General features: G+C 49.3%; 1 protein-coding gene across 2 annotated transcripts in view; it reads left to right on the top strand.

Moving 5' to 3' along the window:
• MEGF6 (multiple EGF like domains 6) overlaps positions 1-27388 on the top strand; it is a 50778-nt gene that overhangs the window by 9527 nt on the left and 13863 nt on the right. Inside the window, exons 2-16 of one of the 2 annotated variants that reach the window (XM_072883747.1) lie at positions 1593-1715; positions 11837-11962; positions 12852-12974; positions 13367-13489; positions 15550-15687; positions 17575-17697; positions 18535-18657; positions 19864-20031; positions 20294-20425; positions 20548-20676; positions 22405-22533; positions 22701-22835; positions 23203-23337; positions 25870-25995; positions 26969-27100. In XM_072883747.1, coding sequence (XP_072739848.1) covers positions 1593-1715; positions 11837-11962; positions 12852-12974; positions 13367-13489; positions 15550-15687; positions 17575-17697; positions 18535-18657; positions 19864-20031; positions 20294-20425; positions 20548-20676; positions 22405-22533; positions 22701-22835; positions 23203-23337; positions 25870-25995; positions 26969-27100 — 1965 coding nt within the window. The remainder of the gene's footprint in view (positions 1-1592; positions 1716-11836; positions 11963-12851; positions 12975-13366; positions 13490-15549; positions 15688-17574; positions 17698-18534; positions 18658-19863; positions 20032-20293; positions 20426-20547; positions 20677-22404; positions 22534-22700; positions 22836-23202; positions 23338-25869; positions 25996-26968; positions 27101-27388) is intronic. The other variant, XM_072883748.1, reaches the window with a different exon arrangement.

The following is a 27388-nucleotide window of genomic DNA, read 5'->3' as shown; positions in this document are numbered from 1 at the left end:
AGTGTGTAGAAACACTGATAGACCCAAAGCTACTGAAGTTTTCTCTCCATGAAAAAAGGAATTGCTGGTTGGCTTTTTTGCTGTTAGCGTGAAGGTGATCTGGTTCCCTCATCTGAGTAGAGATCTTTGATCCTTTCCAGTCTGAAAGGTGGTGTACACGTATACACGTACACACACACAAAGGGCAGGAGTTAGGGAACTGTACAGCTGTATCCACAAACATCCCTGTTATTTCTCATTACAGCCATATGAAGGAGTCTTGTGTCTCAGAAACTTGAAATTGCCTTTGACAAGCTTCTGATGTGCACCGTAGCACCATGGAGCTGGGCGCTCCAAACATTTTTACATTTCTTCTCAGTTAGGGAAGTTATTCCCAGTGCTTAAAGGCAATTTAAGGTCTGTGAAACAGGAATGAATCTCCCTTTCTGTAACACACTGCCATCTACCTCCCTGGTTTTGAACTCTGATAATAAAACATAACGGGATTTTTTACCAAGAACTCATGGGCTAGTTCCCATTTCAGCTCTTGAAAGATCGCTCAGCGCTTGGCAGAAGATTTTTCTGGCTTGGAGACTCTTTTGTTCGAGGGCCTGTAGTTTTACCAAGAGACATGGACATGCTCAGTTTTATTGGCCAAGTGGGTTCCTTGTTGCAGGAACGGCTGCCTCGGTTCTCCCAGGCTTGCTCTGCTCATGGAGCCGGGAGGAGAGGGCTGGGGAGCTGCGGTCAGGGTCTCACCGTTTGTAGTCTGCCTTTTGTATTTGGGGTCCAGTCAGACTTCACCATGCTCTTAAGTATCATATAATTACGAACGAATCCTTGCTAGTCATACAATTGATCCATTGTAATAACTTTCTCCGGGTAGTAACATGTTTTCTTTCTTGTCTCCAATGCTGCATAGCAATTCTGAGCATAGCTTATCCCCAGATACCCCAGATTTTGCTGCATGTCAGCAGCAGGTCAAGTGAGTTCCAGGCGTAAATGGTGTGAGATGCGTGAAATGCTTTGCGAGGTACTGAGATGAGAAGCACGACAGTAAAACCTCTCACCTTTGGCACGTGGCTGAGCTCGGTGGAAGCCAGCTTCTGTGCTGCCAGAGGATGAGGTTGACTCGGCAGGATGAGAACATCTGCTGCTGCGGCACCGGGGCGTGCGACTTCGCTGCTTCCTATCGCTCCCCTCACTTCAGCCTGTAACGTTAGGTGTTTACTCCCACCGTTCATGTGAGTATGTAAGTAACAAATGGACTAGCCCAGCCTATTTTCAACACACACAGAGTAAGGATGTGTAAAATTTTAATAAATCCGTAATCTTAGAGCAAAAGGGAAAAGTGACCATTGCGAGGTGAACAGCCTGAAGGATGGTTTATGCCGATTGACAAATAAGATGATTTTTTTTCCCCTGATTGCATGCTTGTCCTTGAAATTTCTTCAATAGCTTGACTGATGAAACGTAATGAAATGGCAAGCTTGTTCCCTCTGCATTTGTTCCCCAAATCTGGAGTCAGTCAACAGAGGATAAATAATCCTGACGTCAAATACCGTCATGCTCACTCCTCTGAATTTTCTTCCCTCTTCCTTTTTCTTTTGCAGATGTCGATGAGTGCCAGGTCCACAATGGGGGCTGCCAGCACAGATGTGTGAACACCCTTGGATCTTATTATTGTGAATGCAAGCTAGGCTTTCGCCTGCACGCAGACGGCAGGACCTGTATTGGTGAGTCACAGTTTTAAATTTCTTGAGAATCTCTAATTCTTCATAGCCCTTTTTGTACCTGTACATGCGTGGCATTGTACCTAAAACGCTTACATTGCCTTACCCACTCACATCCGTCCTCTGTGCGGGGAATTTGAGATGATGGGGATGGATTGCCTGTTCCTTCGTTTCTCAGGATCCTGGTCGTCTTCCCTCACACGTTTCTATTACTGGGTTCATAACGTTTGCTGCTCTTCAGTGTGGACACGTAGAATTTAGACTTCTTTGCAGTTCCTTAGTTTATTCTGGTTCAGGAGAAGTAACTTGCAGTGCTTTGGTGCTTCTGCTTTTGATACAGGGTATACCAGATACGGCATTTTCAGAACAAATACATAAACTAGATTATGAAAAGGTTCAAGTCAGTCTTCATTTTTACCTCAGCTATTTCCCTAGTCCGCATGGTAGGCACTAGGTGTGACAGACGAGTGAAAATAAGCACGGCTGTGTGTGCAACTGTGGCCGTAATAATCTCGAAACCCTCTTCCCTGGGATGTTCGTCATGCGTCCGCTTGAATGGTGCGTGTCCAGACATTACAATTCAGATGCCAGGTCTGGCTTGAGCTGATTCCTGGGCCAATTTCTTGAAATATTGTTGTTTGCCTGCCCCAAACTAGAGGCTCAGAGACACCGGGGTGGAGCTTGGAGTCTGCCTTCCAGCATCTGCCGCTGCTGTTGTTTTTATTAAACCACTTCTCTCTCACAGCTTTATTTGACACATTTTTCCATTTTTTGAGGGATATTTTCATACAAGTGGAAAGAATTCCTGGGCGATGGTATTACAAAGGCCATTTGCTGGTTTTTCTCAGAATATAGTCACGTTCCAGCATTTGCTAAAAATGGCTGTGTGAGCATGTGTGTTCCAGTTGGGAACGGTGATGTGAGCAGATAAAAAGCCACCTAAGGAAGCGGCACCCACCGTGCCCAGAGCAGCACAAACCGCACAGCTTTCTGCAGCTGCCCCCACTATGTGACGACACTGTCACAAGCGCAGCGAGACGTTCACCGAGTGCCCTGTATTTTGCTGGAAAAATCCAGAAGCGAAAGGATCAGAAATAAAGAAAAAAAGCCGGTCATTCCCAGCCCACTGCTCTAGCACCGAACACGTAAACTTGTGTTCATGGCTATGCATTGCTACTGTTTGCATGTAAGTGTGTATGTGGTCTGTCATCTAATAATTGTCTTTATAATGTGTAGTTCTCTTTTTTTGTGGTATAGAGTGATTCTGCCGCGTCTGCCTCATAGAATAAAACATGAGCCAGCCATTGGGAAGCTCTGGTGTTCTCAGCAGGGTCAGCTCCAGAAGGTGAAACAATTTCCAGAGAAAGTATAAAAGGGATCGCTGTTGGGAGGAATCTCTTGTTTAAAAGCGATTTCCATCCTTTGCTTTCATTCTTCAGGCTTACCTGCTCTTGCGGCTGCGATGTGCAGAGCACTTCTGCCGGGATCCGGGCAGGCAGGGCTTCCCTGCTCCACGCTGCTTGCACCGAGCGCTGCAAACCTGCTTTGCATTAAACTTCTGAGCAAGTATTTGCCATAGTGTGCACAGTGTTGGAATTCATCTGCCAGAATTAAGGGGTCTCTATTCATGAAACCTGATCTACTACGGGAGTAACTCGGGCAGTTTCTGGAAGCTCTGGGGAGCGATGCTGGCAGGATCTGCTGTTAGTTCAGCAGTGCCTGTACCCCTGTGATCCACAAAGTACGCAGGAAAGCAGATGCAGACCAGGCAGGGCGAGTAAAGACTCTCGCTACATAATTGTCCAATACTGTTTCTAAAATAACAACAAAGCAGACCTAAAAATCTGGCTTTCTTGCTTCAGAACTGGTGGCTTTTGTTCTCTACACTTTTGTGCCAGAACTGTGCATGGCTGTGTATATATATCCCGCCTTCAGAGCAGCTCTGTACTAACCTATTAAGCCAGTTGTGCAGAGGGGTGGAAGTAAACTTTTTTTCTTGTAAAAGCTCAGAACAGAGCACAGACTTAGAGGTTACTCCTCTGCCGGTGTTCACGGGTGCCCTCTCTGCACCCACAGACGTAAGGTTGCCTTGTGCCGCGGGTGCCCACGTGCCACCACTGCCCCGTTGGATGCCTGTTTCCTGGTGGACGGATTTCTGCCCCTATGGATTCTGTATGGTGGCTCTTGGGGCCGGAGCCCAGCAGCTGTCCTCCCTGCGTCTGCTGGCCGCACGGCAGCACTCACGCACAGCGGCTCCGCATGACGTGGTTTGAGTTTACACAGCTCTCGTTTGTGTACATACAGGCTGTTTGTGCCCTTGGAACAAGCCCACCCCACAACGGAGCCCAGGCAAGGGAAGCACCTCGGCTGATGCCAACGGGGCGGTCACCGAGGGGATGCTCTCGCCCCGGGTTTGGTCGTCGCAGCGGGACGCGCTCTCCCGTTCGTTGCCTTCGCCGACGCTCGGACGGCGAGCCCACCAGCCTGGCAATGGCGTGCGGTCCAGCCGGGCGGCTCTCCGTGGGTCACTTCGTAGTAATCCCGGGCCCTTGAGCGTGTGCTCGCTTTCTGTGGTGTTTTCACAAGTACATGCAAGTGGTTCTTTCCTTTAGTGCTTGGTCTGCGTAAATATTTACACTGCGAAGTCAGAGGCTTTGCTCCGACTTGATCTTGGAAATCACACAGTTTTTATTAAGCCAGCATTCTTGACAGGAGTTACCAGGCAGCAATCGCGGGGCGCGGGCAGCGTGCAGGCAGCAGCAGCAAAGGCAGGAGGCCTCACTCAACACGCCTTCCCTTCACACTTCAATTTTTGTGTTTCAGGAGCGCTTTCCCATCGCTGCTGGGGAAGAGGAAAGGATTTTTCTCTCGCTAAATGCCGAGCTTAAGGCCAGCTGTAACAGGAAGGTAGAGCAACGCAACCGAGTGGTGGAAAGCAGCACGAGCGCCCGGCAAAGCCGTGGGCGTGCCGGGGGGACGCGGAACAGGGCGTCCCCCGGAGCAGAGCAGCTCTGCAGGGCCTTCCAGGCTGAGTGAGGGTGACACAGAAAGGGGACGCGATGGCCTCTCTTGGCTGAGGTGCACGGCAAAGCTGGGGCTGTGGCACGATGCTGAGCGGGTCAGACTGGGTGCGTTTGTCTGGGCAGGCGACCTCCGCTGCAAGGCAGCGCAGACGTTGCGGTGCCTGGCTGCTGCTTTCTCAGGCTGAAGGTAGCGAGAGGTGGTGGGCTTTGCTCAGGAAGACCCGAGCCACGTTTCTGCACTCCTGTGAAGTTTCAGGCACTGACTTGACTTCAGCCAAGACTTTTTTTCCCCCTGGGTGGCTCTGAGGGATTAGGTCAACTGATAAAAGCTGTGTTTCTCTTCAAGTCGGGATATCCTCTAATTTCGCCGGACAGGTAAGATTCAGTGCCGCTAACACAGAAAAAAATTGCCACTAAATAAAAGGAATTGGATAGGAATAAAGAGAGCTGGAGACAGGGAGGCTCTCCTGTCCATCCCCCTCTGCTCCAGAACTGCTCTGCCCTTCGAGGCAGGGGAAGTCGCCGCTGGTGATCTGAGCCAGGTTTGCAGCTGAGGGCTGGGTCAAGCACGGCGATGGGCTTTAGGAAGCTGCTGGCAGCCCCAGCGGGCAGCAGTGCAGGCCAGAAAGCATTTTGGAGGCAGAAAAAGACTATTGCTGTGAAGTTTCTAGTTAAGGTTTGTAAAACCATGGATCTAATTCTTTAAATGTTTTCCAGTCACCACAAAACCCACAAAGGCTTCAATTAATCAGCAGCACTGCCTGAAGCCGAGCTCCAGAATTCCCCTGCGGAGGCTGGTGGCTGTTAACCCCGGAGTGCAGGTCTGGGCGAGGAGCTCAGCTCTTGGGGGGCGGACTCAGGGTGATCGGTCCTTTTCCACCCGCTGGCTGAACTATTATTCCAAGCTTTCGATGGAAAGTCGAAGCCTATTTTATTCCTGAAGACGTCAAAGAATTGGAAGACAGATAAAAATCTTCCGCTACTTTCTTTTGAGGGCTTTGCACCCTTGGTGGTTGTTCGCACCTTTGTGCTTAGTATTGCAGATGACAAAGCAAGGTGCAACGCAGGGAAAAATCAGCAAAAGTTTCAGCAAAAGTTTTCAGAAGTTACTTAGGCACCTTTAAATGCAATTTCTTGTGAAGTGTATTGTGGCTCCAGATAGCTGTTTGGATTAGCACTTGTGTTTCGTAGAAATATTTTGCCTTTAAAAGCCTTTTTCTTTGAGGGTGTTGGTACCTTTTACAGCATAAGCAGAGCTTGGCTCTATGCACAGGCCAACAGGGGATTCTTAAATCTCATCTTTGACATTGCCCGCAGAATGAAGGGCAGTCAATGACAGCAGACTCCTGGTGTCCCCTCACGCTCGCACCTCGGGATCCCTTCCTTCACTGGAGCTATGTCTGCCCCATCAATCGTCGTGGGAGCGAGGGGCTCCAAAAGCCTCGCCGTGATTCCTGTGGTGCAGGAGCAGAATAAAAGCTTACGGCCAAGGCCAAGCTTTCAGCTTGAGGCTGCGATGTGAGAAGGCTGGGGCGTCAGGAGCCTGCTGTGGGCGGCATCCCGGACACGCGCCTACGCGACCAAAGAGGCCGAGGCAGCTCTCCAGGGTTAACTTATACCTGGAACCACTCTGATGGCTGTGGAGAGCACAAAAAATGGCTTAAATCCATTGCTTAAAGCCATTTCAGTGTCCTTAAAGCAGGACACCTTCCTGTGTCCTGCTCTGCATCTCGCAGCAATTCTCAACCGTTGTTGATGCTTTGGGTAATCCGCAGCTCGATTGTGCAAGATTCTTTTATTGCGTCTTTGTTGTTCAAATATAGCAAGTCACTGATGATTTTAATACAGAAAGGAGGGAGAAAAAGAGCAGACATTTCTATTGAAAGTGAAACAGAACAAAAAGAGTCATTGGACGTCCTGAAATTACCTCTTTCTTTATCAGAACCACATGGGCAGGAGGCAGGAAGCTGACATCTTCAGGTCCTGCTCCACTGTTTCAGCAGAGGGATGAAATCCAGTCCAAGGCAAAGAATTTAATCTGAGCCAATTGCTTTTGTTGGCCTGCAGAGTAGAGAGATGGTCTGTATTAACAGACAACATGTTTCTGGAAATTGTCTGAGGTTAGAATAAATCAGTTTGGGATTACATGATGTATCCCTATTTATATTAAGAGGACTTCAAATGAAGAAATCTCAAATATAGCAGCAATTTATATAGTGAACAGAAGGACTATGCCATAAAGGTTTGTGTGGGCTGGAACTATGTGCACAGAGGGTAATCGTCTGTATGTACTTTGTAGAGGCTTTCCATTTGTGTGCATTGTACAGACAACTTGCACGTTTTAGAAAATTTGGCCTTTTCTTTGTCCAGTGGCACGTTTCTCAACCATTTCTTAGAATCGATGGTTTTGTGTGATGCTGCAAAAGGGCATGTCCTGCTCAATTCTAGTTACAGCTGCTTACGCTTACTTTTAAAGTATTAGCTCACTGCTTCTGATGGCAAATTACTTGGATCTGAAGGAAAGGTGATATGGATGGAAAAAAGGAGAAGTTAGAGTGAAGGAGCACGAGTCAAACCAAGTGAAGCGTTATCACCACCTCGCTGCCGTGCGAGGGTTACGCTCCAGGTTCGCAAGGCAGATAAACGCCCGCGCACCTCCGGCGCTGCCGAGCCTTGGGGACGACAGGGGAGAGACGCAGAGGGAGCGGATGCTGACGATGTAAAGTGGCCAACGGCCCCCGGTCTGAGCGAGGGGCCCTGCTCGGCTCCCCGGAGGTTGCAGTGTAGCTACAGGGCTGAGCTCAGCTCTTCCCAGTTCGTGAAGGTCAGCTGGAGGGTGCAGAGCTGGGGTAGCTCAGTTATTAAATCGACTCCTGTGTTGGGCTGCTACTTCCCACGTGCAACCAGTGGTAACAACATCCTTTTCATCCCTTTTTAGCCATTTCCCGGGCCCAAGACGGTCAGAATCTAGGAGCTAGCATCTTTCAGCAGCACTGCGCTCCCTTCAGAGGGAGGGGATGGAAGTAAAGTCCCTCTTGCAGACGATGAAATATCATCTGTGGAAAATCTGTCTGAGCTTTAATTACAAAAATCTGTGTGATGTACAAGATGACACTGGATTTGGCAATGCTGTCACAGAAATGTTAAGCTAGGAAAAGCATCTGGGAATGGAAATATTTTTAGAGTGGTTCTGTAAACAGAAAAAAAAAAAAGAGCAAGTAATTAAAACAAGGCCAGCAGTGAGGTCTACTGGCTGTTACTCTGCAAGAAGCCAGCTAAGGAGACCCAGAATTAGAAGGCCCTTGCTTTGATGGAAAGACACCCAGAACAATTTTAACGTTTCATTTGTTCTGTCTTACTATTCCTGATTCTTAAATTGAATTAGTTCGTATCTTAGCAAAACCGCGGTGCTGCACGAGCACCCCTGCCAGTCAGTGCACCGCGGGTGGCTCTGCGAGATGCCGCAGGACGTGACTGCTTTGCTCGTTGTGTCGCACGTGTGCCACCAGTGCCGAATAGCTTACGAGCGCTGTATAGCCAGCGATGCCAGCCACTACTTCCCCGTGCGTAAGTCTCTTGGCAGAGAACTTCTGCTTCCCATTACCCGTAGTGGTCTGGAACGCACCCGCGATGGCTGAGACAACAGCGTGCGCCAGCCCCTTCGTCATCGTGTGCAATCACAGAATGGGGAGGCTCAGATGGGGTTATTAGTCTTGAAGAGTACATTTGCTAGCAAATAAGCCATACTAAAAGAAACACAAGAGGAAAGAAAATGCTCTGCAAGACCCCGGTGCTCTCTCTGCTTCACCTTTTATGTTCTCTTAGTGGTCCGCAAACAGCATCAGTTAAGACCTGCATAAGCGGTTCTGGCACTTGGTTGCCCTTAAACAGCTTGGCCAAGGAGGACCGGCTGGAACAGGAGCGCGTGTCCTTGTAGTTGGTGTCCATACCCTACTCTACTGGTCCATACCGTACCCTACTCAAGGTGCCAGCGGTGGCCGAGCGTTGCCACGTCCCGTGGGTCGAGTGCCTGAAGTTTCCTCTGCCCTTCAGGAGCAGTTTTTGCCGTTGCAAAGCTCCGTCACTACATGGGTATCGGGTGGGTACCGTGCCTCGGCGTGCAGTTCAGTGCAACCCACAGACATGCTGATCTTCTTGTGTGTAGAAATAAAGTCTGCTGTATCCAGCCTTGCAGGATTTCTGCTTAAATTTTGTATGATAAAGAAGAACCTGGACTTTAGTTTTTTTCCACTCTGAAAAGTTGTCTTTTAGAGGTATGCAAGGAGGGCAGTTATTTAGACTGCAAATTCATACAAATAACTGCATACTGGGAGGTTATTTTAGACGTCAGATGCATTGGCTTGTTCTACATTGGCCCAGTACTTTTCCCATATGAAGGAATGTTTTGGCAGGCATTAGCATTGTTTTACTTCTTTTTAAAAAAAACCACTCCAACAAGCACATTATTTATGTGTATTTTTGAATATATGTTATTAAACACTTTAATATGTCAGAATATTTTTAAATGACCACCCATCTCTGCTAAAGCTTCAGTACTGTAACTCTGACCCAAAACTTTTCAGGAACGTCAAGTATTTCTGTTGTTTCCTTCCAAATGGATTAAAGGAAACAATGTCAGCACAACTAACATAAACTGATAGTTCTTGCTCCAGCCATATATTGTGTATGGCAATACTTTGACCCTATTAAGCCACTTTTATTCCCCCAAATGTTGTTTAGTTAGAGGCATACAACGGGAAGTTAGTTTTTAAAAGTTGAGAGAGCTCCTCAGCTCTGAGTCAAGGCTTTTTTTTCTGCAGGGGAACTGTTTGCAGAAAAAAAAAAAATGAATATGCAGTTTTGCCTTTTATTTTCTCCTGTGCCAAATATTTGTTTTTCACTAATATACAAGAGAGACTTAATCAAATTACTTTCAGTACTTTGTCTATAGAAAATACTCTTTTGAACGCCCGGACGAGGCACTGGCAGAGCAGGGCTGCACACCCACCCATTGCAACGCGTTGGTACCAGAGGCCAGCCAGCACAGGCGAGCTGCCCGCAGCCCACCCGGTCGTCTGCGCCCTGGGCATGGGCGTTTGATAGCCCCAACTTGCCTTGGGATTCAGAGACCTCGTTAAAAGCAGGGCCTTTTACTAGCATATGCTTTCCAGGCTCGCCTGCTTAGCAAAACTCTCGAGGTTGTTGAGGGCGCTGTGATTACCTGAAGTGTTAGTTTGTGGAGAGATGGTTTTCATTAGAGATATTTTTAGCTTTCTTGTAAGATTCCTCAGAGTCAGCACATTAGGTTATTCTGGAGCTTGAAAAATAGGTCAGAAATGTGTGAGACCACAACTCATTGTACTATTCTGCTGTGGAAACCAGGTTTGGGTTTCCATCCCAGACCATGGGCAGGTTTTAGCCGTGTCGCACCCCCACAGCTTTGATGTGCAGCATGTTGTGTGTTTCACACACATTTGTGTCTCCTAAGACAAAGAACAGACTTTAAAGGCCAATTTCCCTAAGGGACACCTCTCTTTGGAGCAGTCTCTAGTTGAGATGCTCAGGTGTAGGTTGGCTAACTCAGGAGACATGCAGTGGTCTAAGAGGAGACGTTCATCGCTTTGGAGGCATGTAATTACCCCAGGACAGCTTACCTACTACCAGAGTCTGTGAATCCCTCTCCAGGGGAAGGAAATCCTTCCCCGCTTTGTTTTCCAGCTCAAATTTCTCCTGGATACAACAAGGTCAGTGGTCCTGGATAGCTGCAGCCTAGTAAAAATAAGCAGGCAAACTCTGCCCACTTGCTGGTTGCAAGGTGCACACATCTCTGGTTAAACATCATGCTTTGGTGGCTTATCTTGCAGAGAAGTCCCAGATTATAAGAACAGAGAGGGGGGAGGAGAAGGCTATTTTAAGGCTGATTAATGATGGCAAGCTTTTAAAATGATGGCAAGCTTTTAAAATGATGGCAAGCTTTTAAAGAGAAGATAGCCCACATGTTCGGTCATGAGATCTGTTTTCTGCCGTAGCCTAGGCAAAACCTTCTGTTTTCTGACTGTTTGAAATCCTTTGGGCAGGAAAGCGCCTTGCGCAAGGCCACACAGAAACGCTGTGGCACGGCCAGGAACACCAGTCAGGAATCTCAGTTCCCAGTCCCGCCTGCACTTAGGATGAAATCAGAGTTCCCACCAGTATCTCCGTGCACTCCGGCTCAGCGACTCTGCTGCTTACAGCATCAGCTACTCGCAGCGCGGACGAGCGCACGCGTCCTGACTTTCACGCAGAAATCTCCTAGTCAAAGCAGTTGTTACACCCGATCGAAGTCCGGACGTGCAGGGTGCATCTTAAGACATTTTTCCTTACATGTTCCCAGAACTGATGGTACCTGCTGGGCCTTGCCCTGTATAATTGGTGTCTTTTGCATGGCACGGGGCCAGAAACTTAGTTTTCCAGATTATTTTGTTACAGGAAAACCTGAATATGCCTGAGTGCAACTCTCTCTGAGCAGTAATTAAGCTGAACTAGCTGTGGCATTGTACCTGCAGTGACCATCTTTGAACAAAATGATGAGATTTTCAGCAATAATGCAGCGCAAGAAGCCTGCCTGCTGGCACGGGCACCCTTCGGAGAGGGCTGATGCTTGTTAGGAAGCATGCCGGTTGTCAGCTTCCCTCCCATGTAATACTGCAGAGGACCTAGCCCAGACCCCCACATCCCGGTCTCGCCTCCCAGGAGAGCTGCTGGGAACTGTTATTGTAGAAAAGAGCGATTTTAAGCTGCTACCTGACGCTGTTGAGCCGATCTTACCTTTAAAGAAAAGGGCCCCTGTCTCGAGGGGTTCTGTACCCGTCTGGCACGGCGGTGGGCGGCCTCTTTTGTGCACTGCACACAGAACAGGTTTTTGTAGCAACAGCTCACATCGAGCACACTTCTCACGAAGTTTGCCATGAACTTCTCACTTTAGCACAGGTCGAGTATGCCCCAATTTTAAACTCTCATTAGCAGTGCTGTAAGTGTGTACGATTTGCCCTGGTCCTGTGCAAGAGCCTCATCCAGGTGCCGTTATTTTTGTGATGAATGTTCTGTCCCTTTGCCTCGTAGCTGTGAACACGTGTGCCCTGAACAACGGCGGCTGTGAGCACGACTGCGTGCAGGTGACGCTGACGCAGCACCGGTGCCAGTGCCGGCACCATTACCAGCTGCGGGAAGATGGCAAACGCTGCGTCTGTGAGTCCCCTCAGGCATGCACGGGAAGCTGGGGAGGCAGAGCTTTGCTTTGGCCTTTTATTCAGGGCAGCTGAGAGTTGGGGGGCATAGGGGACCTGCACTTGCATGCTCAGATGTCAAATAGATCAGACCCAGGCGTTCCACTCCAGGGAAAACTCTGCATGTTATATTGTCGTGGACATATTCTGCAGCTTGTTCTGAAAGGCAAGGAAGAGCTGAAGGAGTGTAGCCAACAAAAATGAAATTGTATGAAGGCACACGCTTCTGAGAAAGCGAAGGAACAGCAGCATGTCACAGCGGGATGGGATCTTCTCCCTCTGCTTGCAGACAGCTTTCTGGCTGACCTGCTCCCGGCTGCAGGAGGGAGAGAAGCTGGAGGGGATACAGAGCAGAAGTTTAGTCTCCTCATTCATAGCAGTTGGCATTCAAGAGGTAGGAGGGAAGTCTTTAGCTGTGAAGCTGCTAAGGGAAAAGGAACAACCGGGGTACTAAAAATGCAGCAGTTGGTAGGGTTTTGTAGCATCTGTGCAGGTCCTGGGGCAGGTCAGAGACTGGCAAACCTCTTGATAGGAGCACTTGAAACAAATTTGCCTGGTGCTTGCTCTGTCATCTCTGTAGAGGGACATGTCCATGCCAAGCTTCTGCAGGAAAGGTTTTACTCAGATTAGTGCCTGCCTTTTGCAGGATCTCACACCATGTAAATCCTCCTGCCTGGATGGAGCAGTAAACAGTAGCAGAGATTTTCTGTCTGGTGGAGAATGGTCTTTCACAGATTGCAGACTTTTTTGCTAGGCATAACTGCTTGATGCTCTGTTTTCCCATATGCATAATGCCAATAAGAGCTAGGATTAGCATGGAATAAGCCTGCCTCTTCTGCTTTGACCTGCAGTGAGGAACCCCTGCAGCAACAGGAATGGGGGCTGCATGCACCAGTGCCACAACCACCGTGGAACGGCCCGCTGCCAGTGCCACCCTGGCTACCGCCTGGCACCCGACGACAAGGCCTGTGAGGGTAAGCTCCCTACAACAAAGCTGTCAGAGAAAAACAACTGTGTCTCACAGGGTGAAGTAGCGCTCAATCATAGTAACTATCAGCGTTTGTGAATTTAACGGAGTGATGCACAAGCCTTCCGGAGGGGTGGCATGAAAGTGCTCAGCTGACATCTCTCCAAGAGCCCTGCTCGAGTTGCCTGGAACAACACTCAAGTTTCACGTGATCCAATTTCCTAGGAAGCTTTACAGTAATTCTCAACTCTTAACTCTCTCTCTTTGTTGCTCTGGACCCCAGTGAAGAATTCAGGGTGCAAGAAATGGGTGAAAAACTTGAAGACAGTAACAATTGTCCCTTTGAAAGAATGTTTATGGCTCAACCTGTTTTGCTTCTTGATTGCTCATCTCTTGCAGACGTGAATGAATGTCTGACCGGACTAGCCATGTGCGCACACCAGTGTCTCAACACTCGCGGCTCCTTTAAGTGTACCTGTAACCCAGGCTACGAGCTGGGGGCAGACGGCAAGCAATGCTATCGTGAGTACTGCATGCAGACCCCCATCTCAGGCAGGGACGGGAGGCGGGTTTGCTTCTGCAGGCAAGTGTTTGTGCACTATCCTCTGGGAATTGGCAGGGCCAAGTTATAGCAATCTTTTTTGAAGAATTTCACAAGCAGGTTTGGGGCTGTTTACTCCCCCACCAAGATAAAAAACTTTGTCTGATCTTTAAAGTTACCATGAAGCTACTTTTGCTGGTTTAGGCAATTTATTTGGAGCCATTTGGCTCCAAATAGGCCAAGTTCTGCTCTTGGGGACTTGGTTGGATGAGTTCAGTCAGCTGCAGATGTGTAACTGAAGAAGGAATTGAGCTAGTGATCACATCTGCTCCCATCAAGAAAAGAAATAAACACTATTATGCAAGAACGAGCCAGATTGTCCATACATCTTTGTTCAGCTGGGACAGTCCAAAGCAGAGCTATCGACATTTAGCACTAGCAGCCCCCTTACAGACGAAAGCCACCATGGCAGTCCCAGTGCTGGAGGCTGGTGCTACTGGAAGCCGTGCTGGGCACCTGGGCAGCTGCAGCAGCTCAGTCAGGCTGCCGCTCTCTGGGAGCCTGCCAAGGGTATGAGGGTAAGGCTTTGCAGACCATAAATGGGTCTTGAAAGGCATCAAACTGGGAGCAATGTGAGGAACTAAACTGATGACGTGCTATTTAAGAGCCTAAGCATGTACACACCTTTTTTCCTAGGAGAATGGTTTATCTCACACTGCCTATGCTGTGAAAAATTATCCCATAGCTCAGTTTCATGTGCAACTGCACATTTACCTTCAGCTGTTGGGGTAAAGATGCATGATAGCCAGCAAGGCTAGCAAGGATTAGGAAGCCAGGTCTATGCTTAATAAATCTTGGCTACCTCATGACCTAGCACTGTGACTATGCAGCAGAGAAGATTACCCTTCAGCTACCTGGCCCACAGGTGACAAAAAGCTTAGTTTTATTGCTGCTCAAGCCTTGGTTTTCCTGGTAAGAGATGCCAGCCCTGGAGGGTCACTTTTGACAGCAGGGACGGTGGAAGCACAAGCCCCATTCATGTTCCGACGTGGCTCCTCCAGTTGTTGTAACTCATTGCCATAACCATTGACAATACCTCTGCTTTGGTGCAAACTGTAGAAATCAGTAGCAATCTTGTATGAAAGGTGTTTCTCCGTGCCCCTTCTAGCACATTTCTTTTATGCAAGACCCTGGTTGTTCTTGCACTAATAAGAAAAGGAAAGAGAGAGGGACTATACTCGTGTTGTGAAATCTGGAAGATAGTCTTCCACCATGGCACAGCTGTTGTTTGATGTGCACAGCTCCATTGGGAAGCATCAAGCTCCCCTTCTTTCATCCTCCTTGGGTCTGAACACACTAAAAACTCAAAAATGTTCTTGAAAGCAGAAATTGTTTTCCTGAGGTTCAGGACTGAGTCAAAGCTCCATGGTACTCCTTTTAGTTTAAGACAGCTTAATTAACTAGACTTAAGTTTACATAAACTTTGCCAAGCTAAGAAGATATATGGCTGCTATTGATGTTTGCACGTACCATTTTTGACATGTCAGTAACTAACATTTCTAGCTGTAGGCATCCGGATGTTTCCGTAGTTAGCTGTATTCTGCTGCTGGCATCGGAACAGCTCTGTACTTAGGAAGACTGAGCCAACTTTTGGTTGGCAGCACATACTGCAGCGTGTCAGGAATGGGAGCAGTTTGGTCTGCAGTCTGGTTCATCTCAGAGATTGTCCCGAGCCTGCTCCACAAGTCTGTCCCTAAGAGGCTACACGGGGCATTGCCTGGGATCCATTGGTTTATTTTTATACATCACTTCCCAGCCCAGCAGTGGCCTCTGGGCAAAACTATTTTCATCCTTTCCCCACTGCAGATCACTCTTCTCCTCAGCAGGGCTGTGCACACAGAAGTGCACGTGCAAGGAGCTCAGCTGGAAGCTGCTGCGTGGGCGCCTGCTCGGGCGCAGCACCGAGGGAAGGCACGGGCCAGCCAGTATGTACGGACGTGCAGCGCACACTGCAGGGTCCTAACCAGTGTGCCTTTTCCAGGGATAGAAATGGAGATTGTGAACAGCTGTGAAGCCAACAATGGTGGCTGTTCCCATACATGCCACCACACCAGCTCTGGCCCAGTCTGTACCTGTAACTTTGGCTATCGGCTTGAAGAGGACCGGAAGACATGCACTGGTAAGGCAAGGGAAAAGGTACATATCTTGTTTCTACAAGCACATCTCAAGTAACGATGAGTATCTCCGTATGTTGGCTACTACATGTAGATGCGCTACAAACAGGTTCACAAGGCTAGAATCAGATACATAAGTAAAAGGAGGTGAGATATTGCTCTACTTGAAGACATCCTCAAACCTCCACTACTTGGACAGCAAATGTTGACTTCAGAACTAGTTTTTCCCTGCTGAAACTGATCTAAGGCAGCATTGACAGATACGGAGAGTCACAGACATCTCAGATACCTATAAGCCTACATCTAGAAGGGACGATGCTCAAAATGTACCATCTTGCCTGTTATCTCAAAGGAAGCAGCAGCGTAATTTGAGTAAATGAGTGATGCGGATGAGTCACTAGCTGCAAGCCAAGTGTAGTTCAGCTCCATCCGGTTCTATAAAGTATGTGTTAATGGAGACGTAAGGGTGAAATGCACCTCGAGCTCTGTAAATGCCATGAAGCTGAGGCATGCCCTTTATATTGCATCACTCTGAGCCCCTCGCAGCAAATAACCCAGTCAGAAACCCCCTGCAGTGCTCACCAGTCAGACATTTCCTGCACCCCTGTTTGGGGCGGTGGTTCGCTGCCGTGCTCACTGTGGGGCTGTGGCTCAGACGCGCACAGCAAGGCTGGGCGGGTGTTTCCATCCTGCAGGCAGCCCAAAGCTGTCAGATATCCTGGTGCCCTTCCTGCAGGTTAGTTGAAGGGTCTCTGTGCCTCAGTGCATTAGGGCTACCTAAATACCTAAAGACTTCTCTTTCTACAAAACCAGCAAACAGGAGGTTGCTAGCAAAGAGTAACAGTGTTTAGTGATGCAAAACAGTACTTACATATTTCCATGCAGTGTAGAGTTGCAGTTCACATTACTCAGGAAATAATTCTTGCATTTGTTCCTTCTTTGTTCAGTACCACCTTCTGCCTGCCGTGTTCAAGGCCCAAGTCTGTCCAGGACATGTGTTAGGAACAGATAGACTCCTTAGCAGGCTGCCACGGGCACCCACAGTTACTTGTGCAAAGGGGAGCGATTCCTCTGCCAGAGGAGAGGAACCCAAAATCCCCAGGACCTTTGCTTTCCTCTGTGGCTCTGAGGAAGCTGTAGGAGCTGTCTCCATACCACATAGCAACACAGGAACAAAAAAGCCACGACCTGAACTGAAGTCTACTCTGAAGGAACGTTATTCCTTTGCGTACTACAAAGCCCAGTGCACTTTCTGCAGCCCAGCAGTGCTATTTGTTTTCCTACCAGATACCTCCTTGGTCCAGCCTCCTCCAGTGGTAGGGGGATGCTTCGCAAACCCCACTACTACATGGGCACTGCGGTAATTCCCACTTTATAGGGGACAAATGAAGTCCCATAAATACAGGGGACTTGAAATTGAAAGCTGAGGAGCTCTGCTTTCTCCAGGTTATCTAGGTCCATCCTTCAGAGACTTCACTCTGAGACAGTTTGAAGGAATCATGCAGTCCTCACCCATCTCTGTACTCAACATCAGTATTTGTAACAGGGTAAATCCGAAAGCAAGAGTCAGTGTTACAGGTGGAATCACCCCCTACTTGTAAGCACACAAAACCTTTAGGAACAATCTCGAACTGAAAATCACGGTTAACTTCCCACAGGCCTCTAGCACTGGATTCAGGATTCCTCCCTTGGCTGGGGAGCACGTTGCCAAGGATGATCTGTTAACATGAAGCTCACTTATTTCAGAGGAAAGCAAGAATACTAGCTCAGCATTTGGCAGTCAGCTCAGTAAAAGCTTACCAGAACTAGTCACGGAGCAATTTTAACAAGTACTGTCACCACTGCAAAGCTAGATGTGTATTAACATCCAGTGCCCTTTGTTTTTTATTTAGATATCAATGAATGTGACAAGGGTTCTCACTGTTGTCAGCAAGATTGTTACAATTATCCCGGAGGCTACGAGTGTGCCTGTTCTGCTGGATACCGGCTCAGCACAGACGGCTGCGGGTGTGATGGTAAGCAGAAACATCCAGCTGGACTCCTGCAAGTAAACCAGCAATGCTGCAGTCCTCAGCCTTGCAGCACGGCAAGAGACACAGACGGAATAGGTTCCTCTAATTCTGGTTTTCTGTATTTTGTCAGACTCCTCAGTTTGCTTACTGTTAAGGCAAGTCAGCTATTCTAACCCTAGTCCGGCACAACTGAAGAGTAGCAATGGGGCTTTTGAACACACTGAATTCTAATCAGGATATCTCCAAGTGAGTTGGTCCAGGTCTGACTGCATTATTCACAGAAATCATTTTATGTTCATACCCAGAGGCCAACATTGCCCATCATTTTCACCCAAGAGATACAGGCAAATCAAAGTGTCTGTCTAAAATACAGCTACGACAGTGACTAACACAAGCTTTTAATAAAGACAACAAGAAACCGTCCTACCTGGTTGCAACAGCCAGGCATTTCTCCCAGTTTCTCCCAGCTCGTAGCAGTTTTCCTGTCAGCTCTCTGAGGAGTCACCTTCTTCGCATAAAGAACGTGGGGTTTTATCCTCCTAATGAGTTGTTCTCGCTACCACAGCTCTCCAATAGCATTTCAACCCCAAGTTTACCCACCTCTTTCTACACAGCTAGCGACAGACATGAGCTGAAACCTAGCACATGGTATTCTGAAACCCAGGGCTCCCTGAATCACCTGGGTAGTCTCACTCAGTTTTTGGAGTCAGATGGCTTCACATAACTACCAGAGAGGATGCCATCAGCCTACTCGCGGATCTGTGGACAGAAATACATCCGGGCCCCTGTCCTGTACAGAGGGCCTGCTCCCATTACACTGGAGTATCCCATGTTTTCTAGATGTGGATGAGTGCTCGTCACATAACGGTGGATGTGAACACACGTGCCAGAACCAGCTAGGGTCCTTCCAGTGTGCCTGCGAGATCGGATACAAACTGGACGAAGACCGAAGGAGCTGCATCTGTAAGTGCAACGCCTGCGCCGCTGCACGGGTGAGCAGCGGGCTGCCTGCCCCGCGCCCTGCGCTCCCTGGCATAGCCTCCCCTGCACGCTGCCCTGCCCAGCCGGACCAGCACGGGCTGGAGCCTGTTAGCCCCGCACACCACCTCGTCCAGCTTTTCCACAGCACTTATTCCACTGTTAGCAGTGGAAATGACTCACACCGCCAGTGGAAAGCTTTCCCCTGACAGGACCAGTCCTATTTCAGCCACATTACACAGCACCTTCCAAAGAAGCATAGGGGATTTTGGCACAGCTACACTTACAATAGTCCGCAGTGATGACTCCACGTTAACCAAAGAACTAGAACCCTTCCCACAGTCACCAGCCTCTACAGCTTTTCCTTATAAGAAATAATGAATTATTTTTTTTTAAGCAGTAGTGTCTTTATCCCATCACCAAACACACCGTTACCCAACTTACTCACTTCGGGCAGCCAACACCCCACTCGCTTAATCTAACGGCCCCCAACAGCATTGCCCAGGTCCCTGGAGAGGCTTTCTGAGCTCTGGACCCAGAAAAGCAGCACTGGGTGCCTCCCCACTCTGGCAAAACACCTGAGCCCCTCCAGCCCTGTGGCTTTTATAGGCTCTGCAGCCCCTGCCCTGGCTCCCAAGTGTGCCTGGGCTTAGCTTGATTGCCTGGCTCTTAATCCTTGCCTACCCTGCAAGGGAAGGAAACCTGTAGCTGTGCCTGATGGATACTCTTTCCAAAAGGAGAGCTGAGCTGAAATGCATTGCTTCACGTTGTCAGATGGGCGATCTTGTTTAATTTTCCAGAAAAGAATTAACTTATCTGAAAACTCAAAGAAGCTGAGCGGCTCTGGTCAGAAAAACAGCAGGGCAAGGGTGATGGGGTGAGTGTGAGCTCAGTTACCTGAGAAGCCAGAGCTGCGTGTCAGGGTTAAGATCAAAGCTTCTCCCATAGATTTTGAAGTCACTTAGCTGGCCCGTGCCCGTTCTAGCCAAAACAAACAGGCAAACAAGTTGCAAAAACTGTAGAGGTGTCAATACAGAGAGAGATCAGTGGTGCAAACCCTGCCAGATCAGATGCACCAGATAGTTCTGGTTTCCCTTTCTTATTACAGAGGTTCTGTCCTACTGTTCACCTCTTAAGAGATGTTGTCTCTTTTCCCACTTTGACATTGTCATCTCCTGACTGCTTCCCTAGCTATAGCGGACCCTGTGGAAGCTCTGGATGGTCAGCACGCCGTTATCCGCCCAATCCCTCATGTTGCAATCCTGCGAGATGACTTTACCCAGCTCTTTAACGATGACTATGAAGAAGAGGAGGAAGAGATGGAAGCAAGAGGAGAGCACACACTTTCAGAAAAATTTGGTGGGCATTTTGCAGCACTGGTAAATGGCATACTTTGCTTGGAAGTCTTCAGAATTAATCACGCGTGCTGGGTTTATTTGTGTTTGGTGCGTATCCACAAGACTTGTCGAGTACCTTTGCTGTGTACACAGAATCTGTGTTACAACACAGATGCGTTTAGCTCTGCCGCAGCATGCACACAGGGGGTTTCGCTGCCCCAACTCTCCGAGATGCTGAGGCAGCCTTGGGGAAGGCTGTTCACCCGCAGCGCCTCTCGTTGCAGTCTGCCTGGAGCACACGTTCGGCCCCGACTGCAGCTTGACCTGTGAGGACTGCCAAAACGGAGGCACGTGCAACGCGGAGGAGACCGGCTGCGACTGCCTGGCAGGCTGGACCGGCGTCCTCTGTAACCAGAGTGAGTGATGCTGGAGGGCAGCGGGCGAGAAAGCTCTTCTCGTCCCTGCCGCAGGATGCACGGAGGCAGCGGCTGTGCGCGGGGCTGCGGCAGCCGGCTGAGCCTCGCCTCTCTCACCCCAGCTTGCCCGGCCGGCACCTTCGGGAGGAACTGCAGCCTGGCCTGCCGCTGCCAGAACGGCGGCACCTGCGACCCCGCCACGGGCGCCTGCCGCTGCCCGCCCGGGGTGGCTGGCGAGCTCTGCCAAGACGGTAAGCCTGCGGGTCTCCGTCGCCCGCTTCACACGGCAGCGAGAGCGATCCCTTTCCTGCTCACCGACCCCCCGGCAAGGCGCGGGGAGCTGGCGGGGTGCGGGATGTCTCGCCTCGCTGCGAAAAGGCAGGACCCTGAAATCGAGCACAGAACACTGGGGCCTCCCTTGCAGTTTCCTTTTCTCCCTAAAACATTTTGCTATAAAGAAATAGCACTAGCGAGTTGCGAGTGATGCTCCCCGGCCTGCGGAGGTAGCTCCTTTCTGTTTCCCTTAACGTGTTAGCAGAGCATTTGCCATAATTTGATAAATGGCTATTGCAGCCATCTCTGATGCCACGCTTTGAGGTTCCAGTTGTGCTCCTCTGAAGCCTGAAAATGTTTTCCACAGAATACCTTACACTGCTCCCTTTGTAGCCCGTCACTGAAACCATCTTTCAGCTCTTTTGTTGACCCATCCCAGTGTGAGTGGCTCTAACACAGCCCGGCTCCGTCTGACTCGGTGGGTCACCTAGCCTTGCGTGGAAAAATGTCATTTTAATAAGGAAAAGGTGGTAAAGGGGATTCTTCACCCACAAAACAGTGCTCCAGGTAGCATGCCTTGTCTTTGCGCTGGAAGACCTTTGCAGTCGCTGTTTGCTACTCAGCAATGACATGGCAGCCATCTGTATTCCACTGGACATTCAGTGGTGGACACAGGAAAGAATGCCAGAAATGGATGTTCAGTGGTAAATTTACAGAACCGTGCAGGTATTTTCCGCTGAAGAAAAAACAAAGCATTGAAAAGTTGTGACAACAGTAGTTACCCCAAGTACTGCAAAAGGAGGTGTTGCTGTTGGTAGGTAGTTTTTCTCCCAAAGAGTTAAAATCTGGGGGACATAATCTAAAAACACAGAAAGAGTGAGACAATAAGAGACTCAGACAAAATGACTTCAGACAAATGGTTAGGAGCATCTGGGAGCTATTACTGAAGGAGGAGACCGAAGCAGAATGTAAATGAATGCACGAGATACCCCGACCTTTCCTTTCTGTAGGAAGGAGGTGATTGAGGGGTACAGAGAAAAAACAGGGAGGTAAGATTAAACTAAACAATGAAGAACTGATCTGTTGTCCCAGGGCGGCATTTCCTCTGCTTAAACTGTCTGCTATTCTTATCCTACGGGAGGAGGCCTGTGCTGCCTGGACAGATGCTGGCCAGAGCTTTCTGCTGACACAGCCTGTCTGCCGTGTGCTTCTAATATTAAGATCTTTAGCACAACAGGGAAAGAACAGTAATTTTATTCCTTTAATAGTGCAAATATCACTGATATTTATCAATAGGAACAGCCTCATGGATTACTTCCTCACATATGAAAAACTTGACTTCTCAGAGCCCCGTAGGGTAGATTTCTAGCACAACCAGCGTTGCCATTTCAAGCGGGGCACGAGATGGGTGCCCTCGCAGCACCTCGTACGGCTGGAGCGTGGCAGCAGGTGAAGTGCACTGTGCACGGCCAGGAGTGCCGGCTGCGGGAGCAATCTGATTTTGAGCTGATGCAGGGAATCTGATTGCTCATTCCTGGTCAGAAAACAAGCCAGCCTTCTTTTCAACACTCGCGGCATCCTTTGCCTAGGTTCATTTCTGATGTTATACAGCTTTGATTTTGGCACGTTTTTCCTGTGGTCTGCTGGAAATAAAATGACAGGCTGAAATTGGCTCATCTTCCGGGAAAATCTCTCTCTATTACTAGGGTGCCCTAAAGGATTTTTTGGGAAACAATGCAGGAAAAAGTGCAACTGTGCCAACCGGGGTCGTTGCCATCGGATTTACGGAGCCTGTCTGTGCGATCCTGGCTTATATGGACGGTACTGCCATTTAGGTATGCTTGTCCTCATCTTTTTTATGAGATGTACGTTATTCTTGGATTACAGCCTTTCTAGGTACCACCCCTGGGAAGGGCCAGCGCTGGGTGGCAAAGTTTCTGTCCCTTGCCCTGTGTCATTTGGCCTCGCGGGTCACTGACCAGCTCTTTCCCTCTGCGTACAGTTTGCCCAAAGTGGGCGTTTGGCCCCGGGTGCTCCGAAGAGTGCCGCTGTGTGCAGCAGAACACGCAGGACTGCGACAAGAGGGACGGCTCCTGCCGATGCAAACCCGGCTACCGCGGCAAGCGCTGTGAGATGAGTGAGTTGCCAAGAAGTATTCACGGAGCATCCCCCTTTCTCCTCCCGCAACCTCTTTCCCCCTAACTCATTTTCTTGGAGAAAAGCTCAGCTCGCTTCCCACCCTCCTAAGACTGTCTCAGCTCTTGTTATTTAGAGTGGGAACAAAACTCGCTGTCGGACTCAGTCGTGTTAAGTTAGCACGCAGAATTTGCAGAGCCGGGTGGGAGTGCCCGTAAACATGGACGGTGGAGCTCGTCCAGCCCCACTGCCATCGGCTCGGGACGGTGCTGGTCAGTGCCCATCGCTGCGAGCTGGGGCTGCTTGTTCTTCCAGGGTCAACCGAGTAATGCCAGATGGTCTTTCTTTTCAATTATGATTGTTAACAGACTGTGACCCTGGCTATTATGGGGATGGCTGCAAGAAGAAATGTAGCTGCTCGCCAGAAGTGTCTTGTGACCACGTCACCGGAGAGTGCCGGAAGGAGTGTCCCCAAGGCTACCATGGGGAGAACTGCGATCAAGGTAAGGCAGGGGCCCTGCGAGGCAACTCTAAGCCTCCCGTAAACTCACGATTCCTCACACATACAACCTTTTTCTTCACAAAACAACAAGAAAGGGCTTCCCGAATTCCTCCTGTGCTCTCTCAGACCCCCTAGCCCACTGCAGTTGATCTAATGCGTGAAAAGTTGCAATGGGGTTAGAGGACACAAGAGCTGCCATTTGCAGGTCTTTGTAAAACGCTGCAATCCCTTTAAAGCAGGATTTCTCATGCATAATGAGTCTTATTCAGAAAAGGAGAACAAGGTCTCACTTCATCCTGCCACTTGGGCATCTCTGCTTTTGTAGATGAAGGTGATCGATATCTGGTTATCTTCCCCCCCCTTTGATGTCTTTTTACTTCCCGGCAATCAGTGCCCAGCAGAAGGGTATCATATTTTCCATTCCATTCTCTATTCCATACTGAAACTCTATTTGATCTGCAAGTGGAAAGGAAAACTTTATATTTCATTTACATTAGGATGTAAACTTTTGCCTCTGTATGCACCTCCTAGAGCAGTTTTCTGCTCTTCATATAAAGGGCCAGTTGACAGTATGGTAACTAAACTGCACAGCTCTGTGTGTGCAGCGTAACACTCCAGCTCTGAGGGCTCAGCTTTTCAAGATCCTGGGAGATAGTTGGGGTGTCAGAGAGCTTGGCTTCCTTCGAACAAAGGTGTTTGGAGTGAACCTAATGGCAGTGAGTCATTGGCACGAGGTGATGATTACAAAACACCAACACAGTTCTTGGAAAATAATTTCTGTCAGCCTCAGGGCTGATGAACAATTGAAAAGCCAACCTCCTCCTCTTCTGAGGTTGTCTCCTCCTGAATCACACTTCAACTGGTCGGATCCAACAGAAAATGCAAAAAGCTGAACTCTTGAATCCACGCTTGAAGACAGACTGCATTAAGAGAAGACACACTGCATTAAGAGAAGACACACTGCGTTAAGAGGCTTGCAGTGGTCAGCATCTGAATTTTGGTTCAAGCATCCCAGGAGTTTCTGCACTAATGTTTAACCAAGCACTCCATCCACACTCAACCCAGAAGTTATAACTATTAACCTAATCAAGCTGCTAGCACATGATTATCTTGCATAACACCCCCACTGAGAGAACATAGCTGGTCTGTCGGTCAGAACGAAAGCTGCAGATGCTCACAAAAAGTTCCAATGGAAGCGAGTGCTAACAGAGCTAACTAGCGTTAGGAGGAGAGATGCGAGCTGCTTTTGCAGGGCTTGTGCCCCCTCGCAGGGGTCCCGGCAGCCCCGGACCCCCCCACGCGGCGGGACGCTGCTGCTTCCAGAGCCACGCGGCGCCTCGGCGGGCTGGGCGCTTTCGGTCGGGATATTTTTAAAAAGAATAAGAAAGGAGCTCAAGCCTGTAGGGGGGAGTCACAGGAAATAACACAAATATTTGTATAGAAATAGTAGGCTCTTGGCTGTTGTTCGGATCTGGAAATTATTAAAGGGTGAAGACAAACATCTGCCATCAATTAGCAAAGAGGAGGAATAACAAAAACTCCACTGTGTCACTTGAAATCTACACACTGGTGCGCTTTTCCTCCGTGATTTGTGAATGCTGGTGCCTTTGCATCTGCCTAAGCCTTACGAATCATCGGCTTTGGTGAACAAAAGGGACTGCGAGCATGGAGCTTTTTTGGGAGACTCAAATAGGATTTAAGGATCTTTGGGTCTGAGGCCCTTAGTCTGCACATAATTAGCTGGCTGCTAAATTGTGTCATGGGGTACAAAGCAAAGCGAGCTTTCTGGTATCAGCAGTACCACCCTGGCATTCAGAGCAGAGGGACAGAAAAGCGCTTACTCCTCCTGTGGATGGGGATGCTCCTTCTTTATTGTTTTACATCAATGTACCTGCTGCAAACCTTGCTGCTTCTTAAAACCCTGGCTTCCAGATTCCGGAGGCATTCAGCCAGGGCAGTAAAAAGCCCTCACAGCATCTTATAAAAGCCACGCTGTGAACCCGGTGTTCTGCACCCCACCACAAGGGAGCAGGGTGGCTGGGGTCACTGCCCGTGGGACGAGCACGAGCGTCTTGGAGGCAGAGTGAACGCGCATCTTTCCTGGCCCGTTTGCCACGCTGTCAGCGCCTGCAGCCCTGCTGCAGTACGGCCGGCTGTGGCTGCTGCCCGCGGCACAGGGGTTATTTTGCAGAGTCGTGTTCACAGTCTGGAGACCGGTTTGGCCTCTGCTGTTGGGCATGTTGGGCTCCTCTGTGAGGGAATACTTGTTGAAAGCACAACCAACAGCAGAAAAGCGATACTCAAACAGAGAAATGACGGTGCGAGATGCTGGAGGCCCCCGCTGCAGGTGGATAACGGAGCGGTCACATCCAGGCCCATGAGCACCGTCTTCCTCTGCAGCGTGGGAACCTTTCACAGATGGGCTTTTCCTCACGGAGCCGGAGGCTCCTTTGGGGTGTGGGGTCTGATTGGTAATACGCTCTTGGAAAAGGCATCTCACACTGCTGGTTTCACACTGCTGTTTTCGACGCAGAGTGTCCGGAGGGGAAGTTCGGGGCGGGCTGCCGGCGGTCCTGCTCCTGCAGGGGAGCGCCCTGCGACCGGACCACGGGGCAGTGCCTCTGCCTGCCGGGCTGGACGGGACACGACTGCGGCCAAGGTGAGGCGGCAACAGGAGCAAACGCGCCGAGGTAGGGATTTAGGCATATAGCTGTTATTCTTCTTTTGCCGAAATTAGTTTTAAAGACATCTAGTGCAATTGGAATCATCTCCATGGAAAATCAGACAAAAAATGCAGCTTTTGATGGTAAGTCTAAAACAATAGCCTCAGCTAGCTTAGCTCTGTTGTTGAAGCTGAGTGAAGCACAAGGAAGCAAACAGCATAAACAATAAAAAAAGATGAAGATATTTTTGGTTGTTGCAGTCCTTAACATAGGAAAGGAGTCCTTCTTTACTGATGTGTATTTTTAATTGCTTTCACCATATTACTCTTTAACTGCTGGAAAACTAGAGAATCCTAAATTAAAAACTTCTACATGATTATACAGTATTACAGCAGCTGGAAGATATTAGTCATATATCGATGTCCTGCTCCTAATAGTTCAACTGAGCAATAAAACCACACATGCACAGTGCTTACCATACATTTTGACCTGACTTTTGTCCAGGCCCTGGAGCAGCTTAGGAGCAGTTAAACAAGGATTCTTGCCCCAGTTTTATCAGTTCTTAGCCTTTCGCTTCTCCTTTGCAACTAAAAGCAGAGCTGGGACTGCTGACTGACGTGCTGTCCAGTAGTGGGACAGCAGCTGCAAAGACCCTTTGCCAGCAAGACCATTGCCTAGCAAGGAGCCCTTGTAGCTCCCCCCAGGTAGATGCGAATCCAAAATTGACATGAAAGTACTGGAGTGAAATCAGAATAGCACTTACCGAGGGCTCACACGCTGTTTATAAAACAACCAAAGCAATCCTGTCCTTGCTAGTAGCCATGTATGGCCAAACAGAAGTCCATGTTTTGCATGAAGCACGGACATGAACGAGAAAGGGGACCCATTGCTGTGCACCTGAAAATAATTTCCCTTTTCTGCCTCGGCTGTGATCCGGATGCTTGCGTGTCCTCTCTGCCCGCTCTCCAGCTTGCCCTGACGGTCGCTGGGGCCTGGGCTGCCAGGAGATATGTCCTGAGTGTGCGAACAACGCCAGCTGCGATCCCGCCACGGGAGCCTGCCTGTGTCCAGCCGGCTATACCGGCCACCGCTGCCAGGACGGTGAGTGCTCTCTGCCGTCGGGTCCCTCGCGCCTGAATGGCTGTCTGCAGCTGGGATGAGGGTTCTTTAGGTTGACCTGGAGTACCTGCTCTAGTGAGCAGAGCATCCAGGACCAGGCACCGCTGCACTCATCGGAGCAGGGCTTAGCACTGTGTACATCGCCATTGCCTCACGCTTTGGGGCACGGGCGGGGTTCTTCCCTTGAAGTCCCTCTAGTCCTAGCTTCACAGTGGTAACTTTTGCATCAGCAGAAAGGGGTGTAAAAGCCTAAGCCCCTCGGCTCGTTCG

This window comes from Ciconia boyciana, chromosome 19, assembly GCF_034638445.1.
Source record: "Ciconia boyciana chromosome 19, ASM3463844v1, whole genome shotgun sequence".
Lineage (NCBI taxonomy): Eukaryota > Metazoa > Chordata > Aves > Ciconiiformes > Ciconiidae > Ciconia > Ciconia boyciana.
The sequence above is the reverse complement of the archived record's forward strand: the minus strand, read 5'-3'. Positions and strand labels throughout refer to the sequence as shown.